This window comes from Periophthalmus magnuspinnatus, chromosome 4, assembly GCF_009829125.3.
Source record: "Periophthalmus magnuspinnatus isolate fPerMag1 chromosome 4, fPerMag1.2.pri, whole genome shotgun sequence".
NCBI classification, from domain to species: Eukaryota; Metazoa; Chordata; class Actinopteri; order Gobiiformes; family Gobiidae; genus Periophthalmus; species Periophthalmus magnuspinnatus.
This window is the reverse complement of record NC_047129.1, coordinates 29387277-29407979: the sequence shown is the minus strand read 5'-3', so window position 1 is coordinate 29407979 and position 20703 is coordinate 29387277. Positions and strand designations below refer to the sequence as shown.

Below are 20703 nucleotides of genomic sequence, written 5' to 3'. Positions count from 1 at the left end.
AACAATTGATTAGAACAGTTATTAATAGTGGAAAAAACAAAACATAGTTAGCACGTGAGGCGGCGTGTTAGCTATGGGATGTTTATTTTACATTAGCGATGAGTGTTAGCGCAGCATTAGCAAGGAATAAGCTAATAAATCCCTATAATAAATTAATAAACACCTTGAATGCGTGTCTACTGGAGTTTATAGCCATTTTAAAACGTTGTTACCTCCTCAAAAACATGCCTGGAGTTGTGTTTTGTTTCGTTCACACATGTTTGAGTCACACTTTATTATTAGCCTGTCTATATCTGCAAAGCTCTAAATGCTCTGCTCCACCTTGTGATGTCATGAAGTGGTTCAAGTTAACATTTTATTTAGTAAAGATCTGCCATTCCACAGCTGAAATCATCCAAATTATTCTCGTGAAGTGAGGGTTTATGGAGTTTAAAAACACAGTGGAGCACTTCCTGTATCACCACATGATGACATCACAAGGTGGAACAGAGTGTTTTCAGTTTGAGGGGAGAACTCTATATGCCTAAATATGCAGGGTTTGTGTGTTAAACATGTGTGAATGAAACAAAACACAACTCAGAGTATGTTTTTAATAAGGACGCAACATTATGACATAGCGACACATTTAGCTTTAGCATTAGCGTATTGTTTTTGTAATGTAGTTTCTGAACACAAAAGACGACATTATCTCCGTGTATTGATCTAGATTCGTATCAGATCAGATGTACGGATTTGTCCTGTAAACTTGTGCGTGTTTTGTTACCGTTTTTACTGATGTCTAGCTCCTTGAGGTTGACCAGGCTGGCGATGGTGGTGGGCAGGTTGGACAGGTCGTTGTCGGGCATACTCAGCTTCTTCAGGGCCTGGCAGTTGAACAGTTGCTGAAAAAAAAAAAGACGCAACACACACAAAGAAGTAAAATATAATGTTGACATAGAGACACAACGCACACATCAGCAAACACATCTGAAAACTGGAGAAACGACACAAAATGTATTTAAAAAGCGCGTTTTTAGGAGCCTGATGTCAATATGTGCGTTCAGGGTCAAGTTTAAACGTTTGAGATGACAACTGTTTAAATAATTACGGGTGCGAAAAGGACCGCCCCCTTCAGTTTAATCAACCAATCACGATAGACGTATGATTAAACCCCAATATACCCGCAAAATTGTGCATAATTCACTTTACACACGTCTTTTGTGAGTTAAAACACACGGATAATGGCTGGAAAAATATAAAAATTATTATCACTCTGAAAAGAAAGCAATTATATACCATAAATTTGACATAGAAAAAATAAATAAATGACATAAATGACAGCCCTAACAAGTTCACAAACATCTCCCTCATCGCTTACGGGTGTAACTTTTAATGTTTAGACGACTAACGGCGAGAACAACTGTTACCGCTTAGCTCTTTTTTTACTGATTTTATTGATGATGACTTCAAAATCCTGACTTTCCGAGATAAAAGCACACGGATGCATACAAGTGGGAATCCCGACGTCTCATCTCGGGATCACTGAGTTCCCGAGTACCACATGAATGCAGTATGAGGATTAATGAATCAATTCTGGATCTTCGAAAGAATAGACTTGAATAGAAAAAAATCCCACAAATGTTTAATTATTTGATATTGTTGATGCAAAATGTAAAACTCTTAATGTTCTTCTAGGCGTCTAAAGTCCTTTACCATAGAAATCCGGCAGGTTTTCATGGAGATACGCCTACGTTTTCCAACATAATGTACAAAAAAATCCGATAAACTGCTGGATCACTACCTGTAATTTATAACGCTAACCTCAGTAGCCTATTTAGCATCTTAAAATCTCCATCAGTTTAACATTACGCTCACTAAAAATGTAAAAATGCGTGACGATTACAATCCCGAGCGCTATTCCGGGAAGCGGGAATCCAACTCATCTCAACAGCGAGCTAAACATTTTGTCTGATCAAAGCCAAAAGCGCAGTTGTTTCAAACTAAAGGCAGAAAAAAACATATCAAAAAACTTTTAGAGGTTAGATCCACGCAAGCTAAACTCGCCAGCCGTTTACGTCGTTCAGAAAAACATCAAACTTTCGCAGAGCAATAACAGAGACAAAATAAGAGCGGAATAAGAGCGGAATAAGAGCGGAATAAGAGCGGAATAAGAGCGGAGAGCTGCAGGCACGTCCCTAATGTTGTGGAAAAGCTGCTGTTTAGTGAATAATGCAGACTTCATCCTCTCCATGTACAGGCAGGCCCCAGGGCTCAACACAGAGCATTGAGAACACTGACACGAGATACAACAAGATTTACATAAAGAACAGAGGGAAAGAGAGAAGAGAGAGGAGGAGAGGAAAGAGAGAGAGAGAGAGCATTGAGAACACTGACACGAGATACAACAAGATTTACATAAAGAACAGAGGGAAAGAGAGAGAAGAGAGAGGAGGAGAGGAAAGAGAGACAGAGCATTGAGAACACTGACACGAGATACAACAAGATTTACATAAAGAACAGAGGGAAAGAGAGAGAGAGGAGGAGAGGAAAGAGAGAGAGAGCACTGAGAACACTGACACGAGATACAACAAGATCTACATAAAGAACAGAGGGAAAGAGAGAGAAGAGAGAGGAGGAGAGGAAAGAGAGACAGAGCATTGAGAACACTGACACGAGATACAACAAGATTTACATAAAGAACAGAGGGAAAGAGAGAGAAGAGAGAGGAGGAGAGGAAAGAGAGACAGAGCATTGAGAACACTGACACGAGATACAACAAGATTTACATAAAGAACAGAGGGAAAGAGAGAGAGAGGAGGAGAGGAAAGAGAGAGAGAGCACTGAGAACACTGACACGAGATACAACAAGATCTACATAAAGAACAGAGGGAAAGAGAGAAGAGAGAGGAGGAGAGGAAAGAGAGACAGAGCATTGAGAACACTGACACGAGATACAACAAGATTTACATAAAGAACAGAGGGAAAGAGAGAGAAGAGAGAGGAGGAGAGGAAAGAGAGACAGAGCATTGAGAACACTGACACGAGATACAACAAGATTTACATAAAGAACAGAGGGAAAGAGAGAGAAGAGAGAGGAGGAGAGGAAAGAGAGACAGAGCATTGAGAACACTGACACGAGATACAACAAGATTTACATAAAGAACAGAGGGAAAGAGAGAGAGAGGACGAGAGGAAAGAGAGACAGAGCATTGAGAACACTGACACGAGATACAACAAGATTTACATAAAGAACAGAGGGAAAGAGAGAGAAGAGAGAGGAGGAGAGGAAAGAGAGAGCACTGAAAACACTGACACGAGATACAACAAGATTTACATAAAGAACAGAGGGAAAGAGAGAAGAGAGAGGAGGAGAGGAAAGAGAGAGAGAGAGCATTGAGAACACTGACACGAGATACAACAAGATTTACATAAAGAACAGAGGGAAAGAGAGAGAGAGGAGGAGAGGAAAGAGAGACAGAGCATTGAGAACACTGACACGAGATACAACAAGATTTACATAAAGAACAGAGGGAAAGAGAGAAGAGAGAGGAGGAGAGGAAAGAGAGAGAGAGAGAGCATTGAGAACACTGACACGAGATACAACAAGATTTACATAAAGAACAGAGGGAAAGAGAGAGAAGAGAGAGGAGGAGAGGAAAGAGAGACAGAGCATTGAGAACACTGACACGAGATACAACAAGATTTACATAAAGAACAGAGGGAAAGAGAGAAGAGAGAGGAGGAGAGGAAAGAGAGACAGAGCATTGAGAACACTGACACGAGATACAACAAGATTTACATAAAGAACAGAGGGAAAGAGAGAGAGAGGAGGAGAGGAAAGAGAGAGAGCACTGAGAACACTGACACGAGATACAACAAGATCTACATAAAGAACAGAGGGAAAGAGAGAGAGAGGAGGAGGAGAAGAAAGAGAGAGAGAGAGCACTGAAAACACTGACACGAGATACAACAAGATTTACATAAAGAACAGAGGGAAAGAGAGAGAGAGGAGGAGGAGAGGAAAGAGAGAGAGAGCATTGAAAACACTGACACGAGATACAACAAGATTTACATAAAGAACAGAGGGAAAGAGAGAGAAGAGAGAGGAGGAGAGGAAAGAGAGAGAGCACTGAAAACACTGACACGAGATACAACAAGATTTACATAAAGAACAGAGGGAAAGAGAGAAGAGAGAGGAGGAGAGGAAAGAGAGACAGAGCATTGAGAACACTGACACGAGATACAACAAGATTTACATAAAGAACAGAGGGAAAGAGAGAGAGAGGAGGAAGAGGAGAGGAAAGAGAGACAGAGCATTGAGAACACTGACACGAGATACAACAAGATTTACATAAAGAACAGAGGGAAAGAGAGAAGAGAGAGGAGGAGAGGAAAGAGAGAGAGAGAGAGCATTGAGAACACTGACACGAGATACAACAAGATTTACATAAAGAACAGAGGGAAAGAGAGAGAAGAGAGAGGAGGAGAGGAAAGAGAGACAGAGCATTGAAAACACTGACACGAGATACAACAAGATTTACATAAAGAACAGAGGGAAAGAGAGAGGAGGAGAGGAAAGAGAGACAGAGCATTGAGAACACTGACACGAGATACAACAAGATTTACATAAAGAACAGAGGGAAAGAGAGAGAGAGGAGGAGAGGAAAGAGAGACAGAGCATTGAGAACACTGACACGAGATACAACAAGATTTACATAAAGAACAGTAGGGAAAGAGAGAGAGAGGAGGAGAGGAAAGAGAGAGAGAGAGCATTGAAAACACTGACACGAGATACAACAAGATTTACATAAAGAAGAGAGGGAGAAGGGGGGGAGAGAGGAGGAGAGGAAAGAGAGAGAGAGCACTGAAAACACTGACACGAGATACAGCAAGATTTACATAAAGAACAGAGGGAAAGAGAGAGAGAGGAGGAGAGGAAAGAGAGAGAGAGGAGGAGAGGAAAGAGAGAGAGCATTGAAAACACTGACGAGATACAAGATTTACATAAAGAACAGAGGGAAAGAGAGAGAGAGGAGGAAAGAGAGAGAGAGAGCACTGAAAACACTGACACGAGATACAACAAGATTTACATAAAGAACAGAGGGAAAGAGAGAGAGAGGAGGAGGAGAGGAAAAAGAGAGCACTGAAAACACTGACACGAGATACAACAAGATTTACATAAAGAACAGAGGGAAAGAGAGAGGAAGGAAAAAGAAGAGAGGAGAGAATATGGAGGGGGGATATATGGAGGGAAAGAGACAGTGAGGAAGAGAGAGACAGAGGAGGCAAGAGCGAGTAGAGGGGCAGAGAAGGAAGACAGAGGAGATGAAAGAGAGAGAAAGAGGAGGAGAGAGAGAATGAGAGTAAGAAAGATGGAAAGAGGGCACATAATACAGCAGAAAGACAGAGAGAGGGGGAGAGGAGACAGAGAGAGGGGGAGGGACAGAGAGATGGAGAGGGAGAGGAGACAGTTAGCTAGAGGGAGAGAGAGGAGAGAGACAGAGAAAGAGAGAAGAGGAAAGAAACAGAGACACTGCGAGAGAAACAGAGAGAGAAGAGAGAGGCGGAGTGACAAATAGAAATGGAGAGGAGGAGAGACAAAGAGAGAGAGGAGAGAGTGAGCGAGAGTGAGAGAGAAGAGAGAGGGAAAAACAGAGAAAGAGAGCAAAGGAGAGCAGAGAGGGGGACACAGAGCGAGAAACAGAGAGAGAGAAACAGAGAAAGAGACAGAGGTGCATAATACAGCAGAAAGAAGCAGAAAGAGAAAGAGGGGGAGTTACAGAGAGAACTGGAGAGGGAGAGAGACAAAGTGAGAGAGGAGAGAGTGAGAGAAAAGAGAGAGACAGTGAGGAACAGAGAAAGAGAGAAAAGGAGAGAGATGAGTGGCGAGAGAGAGAGAGGGAAAGAGGCACATAATACAGCGGAGAAAGAGGGGGAGATGGAGAGAGAGGCACAGATTACAGCTACAGTTCATCTAAAAATACCTCCTCCCATCACAGAATAACAGCCCAGTGCATAATGAAGACGGCTAAATCAGAGCTTATTAATACAACAGAACAAAAGCACAGGAACAAAGCACTTTTAAGACGAGATTTACTTCAGCCTAAGTCTTCACTTCAACGTGGTGGAGGCCTGAGTCAGCTCTGGTTTTATCTTGGTTCAGTTCTGGTTTTATCTTAGTTCAGTTCTGGTTTTATCTTGGTTCAGTTCTGGTTTTATCTTAGTTCAGTTCTGGTTTTATCTTGGTTCAGTTCTGGTTTTATCTTAGTTCAGTTCTGGTTTTATCTTAGTTCAGTTCTGGTTTTATCTTGGTTCAGTTCTGGTTTTATCTTAGTTCAGTTCTGGTTTTATCTTGGTTCTGTTCTGGTTTTATCTTAGTTCAGTTCTGGTTTTATCTTGGTTCTGTTCTGGTTTTATCTTAGTTCAGTTCTGGTTTTATCTTAGTTCAGTTGTGGTTTTATCTTAGTTCAGTTGTGGTTTTATCTTAGTTCAGTTGTGGTTTTATCTTAGTTCAGTTCTGGTTTTATCTTGGTTCTGTTCTGGTTTTATCTTAGTTCAGTTGTGGTTTTATCTTAGTTCAGTTGTGGTTTTATCTTAGTTCAGTTCTGGTTTTATCTTGGTTCAGTTGTGGTTTTATCTTAGTTCAGTTCTGGTTTTATCTTAGTTCAGTTCTGGTTTTATCTTAGTTCAGTTGTGGTTTTATCTTGGTTCAGTTGTGGTTTTATCTTAGTTCAGTTGTGGTTTTATCTTAGTTCAGTTCTGGTTTTATCTTGGTTCAGTTCTGGTTTTATCTTAGTTCAGTTCTGGTTTTATCTTGGTTCAGTTCTGGTTTTATCTTAGTTCAGTTCTGGTTTTATCTTGGTTCAGTCCTGTTTTAGCCAGGTTTACTCTTATTTCATTGCTGGTTTAGTCCTGGTTTAGTCCTGGTTTAGTCCTGGTTCAATCCTGGTTTAGTCTTGGTTAGAGACTCTATCTCTAAACCAGGAGTCTCCAACCTTTTTCCTCCAGTGAGCCACTTTTACAAAATGAGGACTACTCATTTTAGCATTTGCAAGAAATTGAGCATTAGATGAAGTTAGATGCTTATAAAACATAAAACAATATGTATTATTTAGTGCACAAAATATGTATAATTCAGAAATCCCTTGGCAATCTATGTTTTATTATTTTTTATATTTGTATTATTATTATTATTCAAATCAGAAAAAATCCTGCAACTTTAAAGCGGACCTATTCTGCAAAATCTACTTTCTAGAGTTTTTCACCATGTTATATTTGTTTCCTTTCTCATTTACTCACCCCAAGTTGATTTTGGAGTGATTCGTGCGTGTTTGAGCAATCTTTAATCGCTTATTTTCAAGACACCATAATTGCCAATCGATCCCGTTTTCACTGCCAATACTTCGTTCTCCAATTTTACTTTCTTAGTCGGTGATACACGTAGGATTGGGCAGCGTTGCATAGGCTACGTTGGCGTAATGTGCAGCTATCCATCGACGGTGCCGACTCTTTTGGGCACAGCGGAAGTTAGCGGATTTATTTCATTTATTAAATCGTTTTAGATGAATATTGCGTTTTCAAATGTGCAAATTCTAACATAATGATGCACGGGTGTCGTAGAATACAACTACAGACACAAGCACAACAGGTCGTCTTTAATAACCCCGCTGCGTTCTTACTTTGGGCAGCTCCTCGATCTGGTTGGCGTCCAGGTAGAGCTCCTCCAGAGTACGTTCGAAGCTGAAGATCTCCTTTGGGACCTGCTGCAGGCTGCAGTGGGAATAATCCAGCACCGAGATCACCTCCTCCTCGCCACGGAAACAACGACATGGCACCAGCCGACCAATCAGCTTCCGCTTCGTGGTCATCTCCAGACACTGCACTGGGGACACACAGAGAGACAGAAGAGAGTGTTAAAGTTATGGGGCAAGATCCAGATCGAGAAGTTTATTAGTTTTGAAAATGGGAGTGGGCGATATGGAGCTTATTATGATCCCCGTGGTGATTCGGGCTTTTTTTATTACCGTCTAAATGTGCTGAAATGTACCTGCAAAATGTCATGGTAGAAGTTCAAGTATTGCACGACTTAGATTGAACCTTTTTATGGCGTGTACTCAGCGTTTATAAGCAGTTTTAATTATAGTTTAAACACTACTCGATATCGTAAATGTGCATATTTACAAAAACTATTACAATATTATCAATTTTTCCGCACATCCACAACCAATTATTCCATATCTCTTCATATTTTTGATTGGGAAGCTCAAAATAATGATAAAAATGCATTGGTTTTATATTGTGTTTTTCCATTTCCTTCATTCATTCACTCTACACTTGGTGGTGGTAAGACACTACATTCCAGTTTCTTCCCCTCTGCTGTTGGTTTCTTTAACACTTTATAATATCTGTACCAATTGTCTTTGCTTTTTGCTTCAGAACGGGGGTGTCCAAACTATGGCCCGGGGACCAAATGCGGCCCTCAACCCAGTTTTTTTTGGCCCTCAGACCTTCCGCTGAACCGGCCCAGTTGATCATAAGCGGCACTTTTAACAGCAAATTAAACTATTTCTACCGCTATAACCTGAAACATCACATTGCAGTGTGATACAGACCTAAAATGAATGTTTTTTTTAAGTCTTATTAATCCACAGCGGCTCTGTCAAAGCTGTGTAAAAAGCACCGCACTCCACTGATCACCGTCTGTGGCCCTCTGCTTCAAATATGTTTTAAAAATGCGATTTAGATGTGATTTTTGTGATTTGACTTACAATATCTGTACTAAACTAGTCATTTTATAATGCCGGTCGCCTTAATGAGTCATGTTTGCACTTTTGTTTTGATGTTGTTGTACCTCTAAGACTATTTTTTTTAAGCATATCTTTTTTAACTTAAATATTATTATCATTCAGTGTTTTGTGTTGCATTTTATCACCGAAGAAAGTTCCTAAGTTCCTAGCTCAGCAATAAAAGTCTTCTGATTCTGAAGGACTAACCAAGCCGGCTTACACTTCGGCGACCCTGAATCACTTTAAGAATGTTTAAGAATGAAGCTCGGTTGGAGTATTTGTCCACTGATCCGAAGGTTGCCGGTTCGAATCCCGCTCTCGACATAAACATGATTGGCATCTGCGTACTCTGGAGTGTGAATGGGTGAGTGGTTCCTTGATGTAAAGCACTTCGAAGCTGGAAAAGTGCTAAAAAATCTGCCCAATGCCCATAATTTTCAGTGTAATTTTGAGCCATAAAGACACCAGAATATTCCAGGTAAAGTCTCGACAAACTTCTCTAAAAGTTACACAGTGCATGTTGAATATAACGTCTATGTCTAATTCATATTTAAAACTTAAAACTTCATCCTGCTCTTTCAGTAGTTGACTTTATAGCACGCTCAGTCTCATTTTAACAGCTCGGCGTCGCTCCTCCGCGGCTCCTCTGACTCTGAGTGGCAGAACTGGGTTAACAGCCTTATTAAAAGCTCCAGTGAAGGTTTATCAGATTTATGTCTGCAGCACAATCACGGCCTTCTCTGCTCTCTGATAAAACACATCTCCAGACAAAGGCTCTGCTTAAGCTTTGGGGTTTCACTAGCGTATTTTTTTTTTTATTAGTGAGTATTTATAGACTAGGGTTGTCAAAAGTTTCAAAAATCAAATGCTAATCTGAATAGCGTTCCTCAAAATTCAGTTACTTCCCAACACTGATGGTGAACGGCGAGATTAACGTGGAAGGAGGTGAGTTTACGGAGTGTTTGTGCGCCGCCAGGAAGTCAAAAGTCTTCAGGAGTTGGGATTTGGGCAGGCGACTTCAGTGTGTTTTTTTTTTGGATCCTAAATTGGATACTGAGAAGTTTAAAAGAAGAGTTAAAGATCTCGGCGTACTGGAAATTTGGAGAGACTTTCATAAGCATTTTACGGACTTACTTTCCCTGTTTATGTACGACTTTGAGAGACACAGAACGCAGGGATATGAAAATAATAGACGGATATGTCAGACCTGTTCATCTAAAACTACATCTGGAAAGTAGTTTTAAATCAGCGTCGTGAAAGTTTGTTTGACGCCGCTGGATTTAAAGAGAGAATGAAACACCACTTACAAACTTATTCAGAGAAGAACGAAGATGTAGTGTAAAACCAGCAATATTGTGGGACCGTAGACTGTAAAAAGAAGTGGATTAAGCAAGTGTGAAGTCACCTACAGCGTCAAATGAAGCTAATCGATGCTAGCGGTTATAGCGGCGAATTTGGAGCCGAGTTCTGACCGCGAGTATCATAGCAACCAAACAGCCAATCAGGAGCGAAGCTGTTGAATGTAAAGCCCCTTCCCGCCTGCACCGCCGGTTTGGCAGGGAGCGGGCGCTTAGCAACGCTGTCAATCAAACCGGTTGCTAACGCTAAACAGAACCGACATCGCGGAAAGAAAGCAGCGGATTTGTCATTTGTTATTAACGTTCATTTCTTGAGTTACGGACACGATAGCGAAATTAAAATACCAGGATCATGTAGAGCCGGGTGGTATGAACATTTTAAGACCAAAACGAGGGGCGACAGTTGTTTAATGTGAAGTAAATTGGAGCCAGAGTCGATGGAACATGACGGCTAGCACGTTAGCTATGTCCATTTATATATACGGTCTATGGGGCGCATGACCAACTGTGGGACGACGAGGCTGAATGACCTTTAGTCAACCAAAACACGTACTCGTTGACTTATCATTTTATTTAGGTTAACCGCAAAAAGGAGAAGTTATTAAGTGGACGAGTTCGGTGAAGATTTTGTTGTTTTTTTGTTGTTGTTTTTTTTTAGTTTTTTCCTGCATAAATAATCACTTTTGCATAAACTCCCGTGCAGGTGTAATCTTGAGAGAGGACGTAGCTAACCCGCTAGCCGTCGTATTCCAAATAGGACGTGAACATGGGCACGCTTCCGGCTCAATCGACTCTGGCTCCAATTCACTTTCTATTGAAAAACTGCGGCCCGTCTCGCTGTAACTGCTGCTGTCAGACTCGTCATTTTGGTCTTAAAATGTTCGTATTAACTCGCTCTACGTGATCCTGGTGTTTTTATTTCGCCATTGTGTCAGTAAATCAAGATATGAACATTAATATCAGACAAATTAAGCACAAGCACATCGACTACGAGCCTAAACGACGACACTTGACTTTTTTTTTTCATGCAGTTTAGTATATTCTCGCACCAGCCAATAGGACGCCGCCAAAAAGTTGAAGTCCACTGCTTAGCGCCGCGTTGTTTGAGCGCGTCTGTGTGTTCTTAAATTGAACTGTTCAAACTTAAACTGCCCCGAGGAGATAAGAAACAACACAGCTCCACGAAAAGGCCCTGAATGAACGAACTGAGGTTATTAAAAGGACACACGGGGACGAGGGGGGCGAGGACGAGATACAAGCCCACGCACTTTATCTACACTGGACACGGAGAGAGAGAACAGAGGGAGGAGAAGAGAGAGAGAGAGGAGATACAGACAGAACAGAGGGGGGGGGGGGGGGGAGAGAGGAGATACAGACAGAGCAGAAGGAGGAGAAGAGAGACAGAGGAGATACAGACAGAGCAGAGGGAGGAGAAGAGAGACAGAGGAGATACAGACAGAGCAGAGGGAGGAGAAGAGAGACAGAGGAGATACAGACAGAGCAGAGGGAGGAGAAGAGAGACAGAGGAGATACAGACAGAGCAGAGGGAGGAGAAGAGAGACAGAGGAGATACAGACAGAGCAGAGGGAGGAGAAGAGAGACAGAGGAGATACAGACAGAGCAGAGGGAGGAGAAGAGAGACAGAGGAGATACAGACAGAGCAGAGGGAGGAGAAGAGAGACAGAGGAGATACAGACAGAGCAGAGGGAGGAGAAGAGAGACAGAGGAGATACAGACAGAGCAGAGGGAGGAGAAGAGAGACAGAGGAGATACAGACAGAGCAGAGGGAGGAGAAGAGAGACAGAGGAGATACAGACAGAGCAGAGGGGGGGGGGAGAGAGAGAGAGCAGATACAGACAGAACAGAGGGAGGGGAAGAGAGAGAGCAGATACAGACAGAGCAGAGGGAGGGAGAGAGAGCAGATACAGACAGAACAGAGGGAGGGGAAGAGAGAGAGAGAGCAGATACAGACAGAGCAGAGGGAGTTAAAGAGAGAGAGAGGAGATACAGACAGACAGCAGGGAGAGAAAGGGAAAGGGTGAGAGGGGGAAGGAGAGAGAGAGCTATACACATACACAGAGGCCACACTGACCTATCTCCACAGCTCCACAGAGAGAGAGAGAAAGGGAAAGAGGAGAAAGAGAGAGAGAGAGAGCTAGAGAGAGGAGAAAGAGAGAGAGGAAGTTAGAAGAAGAGAGAGGAAAAGAGGAGAGGAGACAGAGAGGAAAAGAGAGAGAAAGGCAGAGAGGGAAAGAGAGAGAGAAAGATAGAGGGGATAGAGAGAGAGTAAGAAAGAGAGAGAGAGAAAGAAAGAGAGGGAAAGAGGGAGAGAGAGGGAAAGAGAGAGAGGGAGCAATCACACACTGACCACATTGGCATTTCTCTCCACAGCTCCGCAGAGAGAGAGAGAGAGAGAGAGAGAGAGAGAGAGAGACACATGTGGACATATACATTGACCGCACTGGCCTTATCTCTCCACAGCTCCACACAGAGACAAAGAGAGAAAGAGAGAGACACATGTGGACATATACATTGACCACAGTGGCCTATCTCTCCACAGCTCCATGTTAACTCAATCTAACCCCACACGACTGCACAGACCCCAGTGGACGGCTTATCTGAAGGGGCCGGGCCAATAACCGTGATAACTCCACATACTCTAATGAGACCAGAGGGACGAGCAGAAACACTGTTCAAACTATTAGCTTTGATTAACACATTGGGCTTTCACTCACTACATTTAAATATCAGAGAACTAGAGGAATCAGATAAGACAAATATTAGATCAGATTTTTGGCGTGTGTTTACAGCGCGAGAACATCAAAAGCACCTGGCGATTTTTGGAGTAACTGAATTTGAAAGCAGAATTTTACAATAACTTAACTTTTTTCTTTCTGTTTTGTCTTTGCTTTGAACAGTTAGAACCAAATCAGATTACTCACATCTACGGGTAAGACGCACAGACCGGGGGCATCAAACTCATTTTCATAGAGCGCCACATCACCAAAAATGAATGAAAAAAACAACTTTTTAATCTTGTTAATTAACCGTTTCTGTTGCATATGGATTTGCATAGATGTGAAAAAAACTGTATCTCCTGATGAACTAATATTTTAAGACAGTCAAACCTTTTAATTCACCTTGTCACGGGCCACATAAAACGACGCGGCGGGCCACATTTGGCTCGCGGGCCTTGAGTTTGACGCATGTGGCATAGACTGTATACATAAATGGACATAGCTAACCTGCTAGCCGCCACGTTCCGAATAGGAAGTGAGCATGGACGCGCTTCCAGCTCCATCGGCTCTGGCTCCAATTCACTTTACACTGAAAAATTGTCGTCTCTCTCGCTGTAACTGCTGCTGAGCCTCGCTGTTTTGGTCTTAAAATGTTGTTCTGGTTGCTATGATACGGTCAGAACGGCGCAATATTCGCCCCATAACTGACACACTCCCTTAGCCCACTTCTTTATACAGTCTACGATAGGACGAAACACGATTGAGCAATTTTGACTCTTTATACATGTGTGATTCAGTTTCCACATTTTTTATCATTATTTTTGATTTGATTTAATATTTTTGTTGAGATTCTCATCCTGCTTTTTGGAAATAACAGATGTAACTCACTAATACTTCACTATTTTCGTCCAATTCACACATTTTTTTGCACAATTTTCTCATGTGTGCAAAAAATAGTGTCAATTTTGTCTCAGGAGACGTTGTTGCACGAGATCTGGTCCAATTCCCCTCACATCAGTAATCGGATAACTTCAGAAATCAGATAAAGATGAGAGTTTTGGTGTTGGATGTTGTGTTTTAGTCTCATTTTTACCCTGTCAAAATACAAAGTAAAATATCAGCTGTGTTTAGTGGTTTTATTGGCTATAATTGGTGTAATCCCCATGATTTCTGCACTACATAATCACGTTTTATGTCATACTGCGAAATTATATTATAAGAACAACATTTTCATGGGAACAAGCAGGAAGAGGAGTCCAGAGTCAGGTTTGTGGAGATGCAAGCTAGCTCAGAACACGTTTTTCTACACGTTTCACTACAATAAAACATCAAAAAAGTTAAAAAAACGAGTATATTTTAGTTTTATTTTGGCTAAAAAGCTACACTGTAAAGGGCAAATTCATCTTGTCCGAGCACAGATATATTGTTTAAGCAGATGTGTACTGTCTGAATCTAATTACAAAGCGTTTTATTATCGGACAATCAGGAAGTGTGGGTTAGCATGCTAGTTTCTGTTAGCATTACCGTGACGACAAACGATTTTGGCCTCTGAAACATGTGAAGTGAATAATTAGGACGCTTAGGATGCATAAAGTAAGCGAGGAATAACTCTGGACCACCGTTTTTCACATTTTAAGGCAGTAAAAATCCGATACCGAGCCTTTAACCTCAAACGTACGTGTTGAGTGAGTACAGGTGTATCATCTGTGAGTTTGAGGTCCTCCTGAGGTCCTTCGCTGGTCGTTCTTGCTGGTTGCGTCTCCTCCTGTACGTCTAAGTCATCTGTATTCAGCTGTTATCTGCGGCTGTCAGGAGCTGCTGATGCTGCACTCTCTCTACACAAACCACAGCCACACGCACTAAAAATAGATCCTTTTTATCAAGACGAGAGCAACGAGAGGCGATGTACAAACTCATCACAGGAGGGAGTGTGTGTGCGTGTGTGTGTGCGTGTGTGTGTGTGTGTGTGTGTGTGTGTGAGGGTTCAGTATGGATCAGACCAGAGGGGTGGTGGAGACTGGGCTGTCCACAACTGATAAATGTCTTTATTACAGCAGTAAAACAGAGAAAAAGCCCAATGTTTGTGACACATAAACTGTTCAATTCACAGGTTTCGGGATGATGGGAAATTAGGACTGTTTCCATAGTGATTGACAATTTAAAATTTAAAAAATGATGTTGTTTGAATAGGAAAAAGTCCTCCGAATGTTGCATGTAGCAGGAAGCTAAAACCAGGTGTCCGTGAGTTTCAGAATGATGAGGAATTGTGTGTTGCCATAGTGATTAACAACTGAAAACAGATCCTACGTTATCTATTCTATGTTTTAAATAGGTAAACGTCCTCAGTGCGTGTTATAATGATGTCACCTCATCAAAACACACACGTGGAGTTGAGTTTTGTTTCATTCACACATGTTTGAGTCACCTTTTATTACTGCGCAGTCTCAAAATGCTCTGTTGCACTTTGTGATGTCATAAGGTGGTAGTTTTCAAGTTCATAGCTACCTTTTACTTTTAGTTCAGTAGAAATGAGCAATTCCAGGGCTGAAATCACCCAAATGATTGTAGTGAAGGTGAGTTTAAAACCACAGTGGAGCACTTCCTGTGTCACTACATGATGACATCACAAGGTGGAACAGAGTGTTTTCAGTTTGGGAGAAGAACTCAGCCTAAATTTGCAGGTTTGTGTGTTAAATGTGTAATGTTTTCTCCTGTAAAAGCTCAAAAACACATCTAAAATACAAAAGAGCCACTACAGTCGAACATCAAACATAAAAGTCCACAACTCTCCTGAATATTTAGTTTGTACCTGACACAAAAACAAGAAAATCAGTTGCGGAAAACCAGTGAACAGTTAAGTAAACAACAGGGACGCTCCAGCTCCGCTCACAATCGTCACAGACACAGCTGAAACGAACCTTTCTCTCCTTAAATAACATGTTTTTGAGTCTGTGTGTTGAGGAAAAAATAATTGAGGGGCGAATAAAATAACTCCACGGACAAAAACGTGCAAAGAAACTCATTTTATCTGTGCATAACCTCTGTCCTGACCTGTCCTGTGTCCTCCAGCTCATTAACTGCGTTTCTGTCCAGAGAAAATGCACATATTTCCAGAATTTGCATTAAATTACATAACAAATACGACTCAAAAAATACAAATAAATCGTAATCCTGCAGAGGGCGCACAGGCTGTTTTGTTTGTCTTCTAGAAAAAAACCCCGCACTTTCTCTGTTATTTTTTCGTTTGCTGTTCACATTTGTGTCGTGTCCAAGTCTCAGCACATTGTACTAACGCTACAGACATGTTTTACTACAAAATTAAAGCCCGCTGCCTCAAACTACTGCACTTAAATTGAAAAAGAACGACCGCTGAAGTCCCACTACTTGTCCACCGCGTTGGACGACCATAAACTTTCCCCGAGTTACTCACTAATGAAGATCAGACAGTGAGGATGTGTCTCTGGGTGAGTTATGTGTTGGCCAACGTCTTTGTTTTTAGCCTGAACATGATGGGATTATGGTCCAATGGTCACGTGGGGCTAAATACGTTTCCACCTTCATTTAAAAGTCATGCGCTTAAACCAAACTCCACCTGAAGCGAGCGAAACAAAAACTATTATGCAAATTAAGGGTTCTATATGTGATATTTGTTCGTTTCCACCTCCCGTTACTCACGCAAAACTTTAAAAAGCGCATTAAAAACAACGTGACGGCAACGCAATTAATGTCAGAACAACACTCAAGACATCAAGCGAAAGTGTTACTGTTAAAAAAAAGATGAAAGATGATTTAAAAGTGACTCACAACTCTTGAGATCGTGCATTTACTTCCATTCACACTGTCTAATAATCGACCAAATCTCAAACATGTGCCCGCGTATAATCACTATAATATAATAATCACTACTATTGATCACACAAATCATCTTAAAATTCATATTCAAGAGTTTAGACATGCTCCTACGTGACTGTTCTGACTTTTATTCACTAAAACAAGTGACTTTAGAGAAAAAAATCACTACAAAATCGTGGTAAAAACAACGGAAAGAAGGTGGAGAGTTGTCACTGCATGACTGCCTTTGTTTACATGGTAGAAAGTAACGGTCACGGCTGCTTTTGAGGTGACTTCTACACCTCTTTTTCTGTATTTGATCAACTTTCAATCAACGCTGCAGCTTAATTGGCTCCTATTCATGTACTTACTTATATATGTACTCAAGTAAGAGAACTGTTACTTCAAATAAATACAGTGTGATAAAACATATGTGCATTTACTACCACAATAATCAAATTCCAGGTTATATTACATTGACTTGGGGTTATTTTTCCTGTGTGAAGAGCTGAATTAGTGTGTTTTTGGTGCATGTTGGTGAGCCCTGGTGCCTGGTGCCGTCTGGGTCCTGTCTGAACAAAAAGTACAGCAGCAGAACTGAGAGCCCAGAGTCAGAGCTACCGACCAATCAGAAGCAACCAGGAAATGAGCTGTGATTGGCCGAGGCTCCGGCTGCTGCTATGGAAACTGAATGAGTGAGCAGACTGACTCTGCAGATGCACAAAGAAAGAGGAGAGAAACACAGAGAGATGATTTAAGAGTTATCATTAAGATGCAGACGTTTATGTTTGTGAATGTACTCTGTGTTAACTGTTTATACATTTACCTGCCAGTCTGCACCTTTTAAACCACATCACCACTTATTTCAACACATGGACCTTAATCAAGACATTTATAAAGACTTTTCAAACATTGGATTGCCTAAATATTGTCTGTATTTTGTCATGCGGAAAAAAAAAAGTATGCCAATATCACCCATCTGTATTTAAAGTGCCCATATTACGCTATTTTCTGATCTGTGTTATAATGTTGTTTCCTCATCACAAACAGACCTGGAGTTGTGTTTTGTTTCGTTCGCACAGATATTTATGCTGAGTTCCACCTTGTGATGTCATCGTGTGGTGATACAGGAAGCGCTCCACTGTGTTTTTAAACTCCATACTCCTTCACTAGAATCAATTAAATAATTTCACCCCTGGGTTTTCCAATCTCTACTGAACTAAAGGTAAAAGGGAAACGATCAATTCATGACATCACAAAGTAGGGTCGTAGCATCCGAGACCGGTCTTAGTGTCGAGACTGGCTTTGAGGCAACTTTTTTTCGGTGTTGGTCTCGTCTTGGACTCCTCTTCGCCTTTCCGCTCTCTCTCCTCTCTGCGTGTAGAGCACATAGACTCCCTCCTCATCACACTCTGATTATGAATATCACTGCATATCCAGTGAGATAATGTAACTCCCGTTATGAACATGAAAAACGTGTGTGACACAAGCTTAAAATCCTCTCTGTAGCAGTTTTTTGTTAAGTGCAAGTGGAGGTGGCTTAAAACTGGGGTTCTCAACCGGTGGGTTTGAAAAAGAGTGTTTCAATACAGTACAGTTTGTTCAAATAAATGCAGAAAAGGACAAAGATCTCATTTTGGTCTTGATGGGCTGTGGTCTTGGTCTTGTCTTGGTCTCGGACAGGTCTTGGTCTTAGTTCGGTCTTCAATACAAAACTATCATAAGAAGGAACAGAGCATTTTGAGCTTTGGAGACATAGACAGATTAATAATAACGTATTACTCAAACATGTGTGAATGAAAAAAAAACACAACTCCAGGTCTGTTTGATGAGGTAACAACATTATAACGTGGCTTTAAAGCGCCACACGAGTCAATTTTGCATAAGACCGTTAAAACATCAGTGATATTATAGTATTACATGGCACTTTTCCAGACTCGAAGTCCTTTCACAATTGTATTTTATTCACTCCAAACGGTGTTAGGACACTAGTCAAGCCACAGCTGCCCTGACTGAAAAAGAGAGGCCCCTTCAGCCACCACCAATCACACGCACACATACACACACATACACACACATACCTACACGATACACGATACATACATAAACAAGCACAGTGTATTACTCAAAGTCACAACAACAGTATGCACTACTCTGAGCAGGGTTTGAACCGCCAACCTCAGCACACGTTAACCATAGTATTCTCTGTAAATGAGATATATTTTGCACAAGACAAGACGACCCATGAGACATAACGACATGACATAAAAGGCTTTACAAAGAACGAACAGTATGAATTATACATGTTTTCTGCCGTCAAACTACTCATAACTCCAGCACTTAACCACAATGTGAGCTTCTAATGATCTTGCCCCATCCATTATATTTTCTGTAGTGTAAAGAAATAAAGTCAAAGATAAAGTAAAAAAAAAAAAAACAATAAACTGAACTCAACACAATCTGCCTGCAAAATCAACTTTCTCGTTAACAAATCCCTTTCTAGTTCACTTCCTGCTTCTCCGACGGAGCATCGTGTGTAGGATGAGCCGTCGCCCCGGTAACGGCTGCCATGGCGACCGTCTCCCAGGAGCGCGGTGTATTTTTCGCTCCTGAGTGTGTGTGATAAAACAGAGCAGCCGGCCGCTCCACATTCAGCTCAAATATAACTGTTGTATTTATAGAGGCAGACCTGAAAAACGCTCCATCAGAATACACGGGTTTAGCTTCTCGTTCCACGCTATGTTTTGAAGACTTGAAGAATTGTTTATTACTATAGCAACGGTTGAACGTATAGGCCAGTTCCACGGGCTCAAATAGTGACAGCTGTGTTTGACTAGGCCTCGTTGTAACGCTATTTTAAAGACGCTTTTCTGGAGTATTTAGTATAATGACATCGTTAGCTTGTAAATTGCAATACTTATCTGAAACATCTTGATAAAAGAAACAGATCCAGTGACTTCCTGTTCCAAAACTGCACAGCTGATATGCACTGGCTCTTCATACTGACATTTCATTGTAGCAAACAGTAGATTTTTTTATGGTTTCAAATGTGGCATGAATGAATTGACTTCAATTCTGAATTTTTGGAATAATCTCAGCTAAGTACAGAGCAGAGGATGGGAATACGGTGTAGGTGGAAACAGGCATTTTCTAAACAATCAGGACCAAAAAAAGACTAAATTAAATCTGTCAACTGGACAAATCGTTGTAGGAGTGAAGATGTTTCGCTGCTCGTCCAAGCCGCTTCTTCAGTTCTGGTCAGATTACTCCTGGACACTGCCTTATATCTGTCTGAAGAGAGGCACTAACGACACTGAAACTGGAAACAGCCACCGGCGTGAGAGCTCCTCAGGACCGCAGTCTGCTGTACATCTACATCTCAAAGACACTAACCACTCCTTTGAAGATAGTGAGGTTCAGATCTTAGACAGAGAAAAGAATGATTTGAGAGGGGATTTGAAGAAGCTATTTTTGTTAGGAAAGACAATCTTTGAACAGGAATAGGGGCCTGAGACATAATCTCTCACCGATCTACAAATCTATCCTCAGATCCAAAACAAAGAGAACAACAGCAGAGTCGTTAAAGGTTGAATAGATGTTTACAGTTTCAATGTAGTTAGCTCCTCCCTTCAGATGGATAGGTAGAAGGCAGTGTCCACCAGGAATCTGACCAGAACGGAAGAAGTGGTTTGGATGAGCAGCGAAACGACAGCGATTTAAACTTCATCTTTTACTATGGATCAGACCTGGACGACTGAGGGATCACACAGACACCAGTACTTGAACGATACCTGCTTTTCGATACCAGTTCCTGAACGTTTCTTTTTCCGAGCTTGTATTTTTAACGGCAACAGACCCTGTACCTGATTTGAAAACCATGAGCGAACACAATCATTAACCCACAACATCCTTATCCTTACACGGTCTCTGTTTAAAGATGATGGTCTAACTGGGTTAAATATAAAGACTTTACAGTCGGACTTTGTGGAAATCCGGACCAATTCACTCATC

General features: G+C 41.4%; 1 protein-coding gene across 1 annotated transcript in view; it reads right to left on the bottom strand.

Annotated features, from left to right (window-relative positions):
* Nucleotides 1-20703, bottom strand: part of lrrc7 (leucine rich repeat containing 7) — a 116010-nt gene that overhangs the window by 55866 nt on the left and 39441 nt on the right. The window contains exons 3-4 of the mRNA XM_055221552.1: nt 7659-7861; nt 764-881 (exon numbers count right to left, since the gene is read on the bottom strand). Coding sequence (XP_055077527.1) covers nt 764-881; nt 7659-7861 — 321 coding nt within the window. The remainder of the gene's footprint in view (nt 1-763; nt 882-7658; nt 7862-20703) is intronic.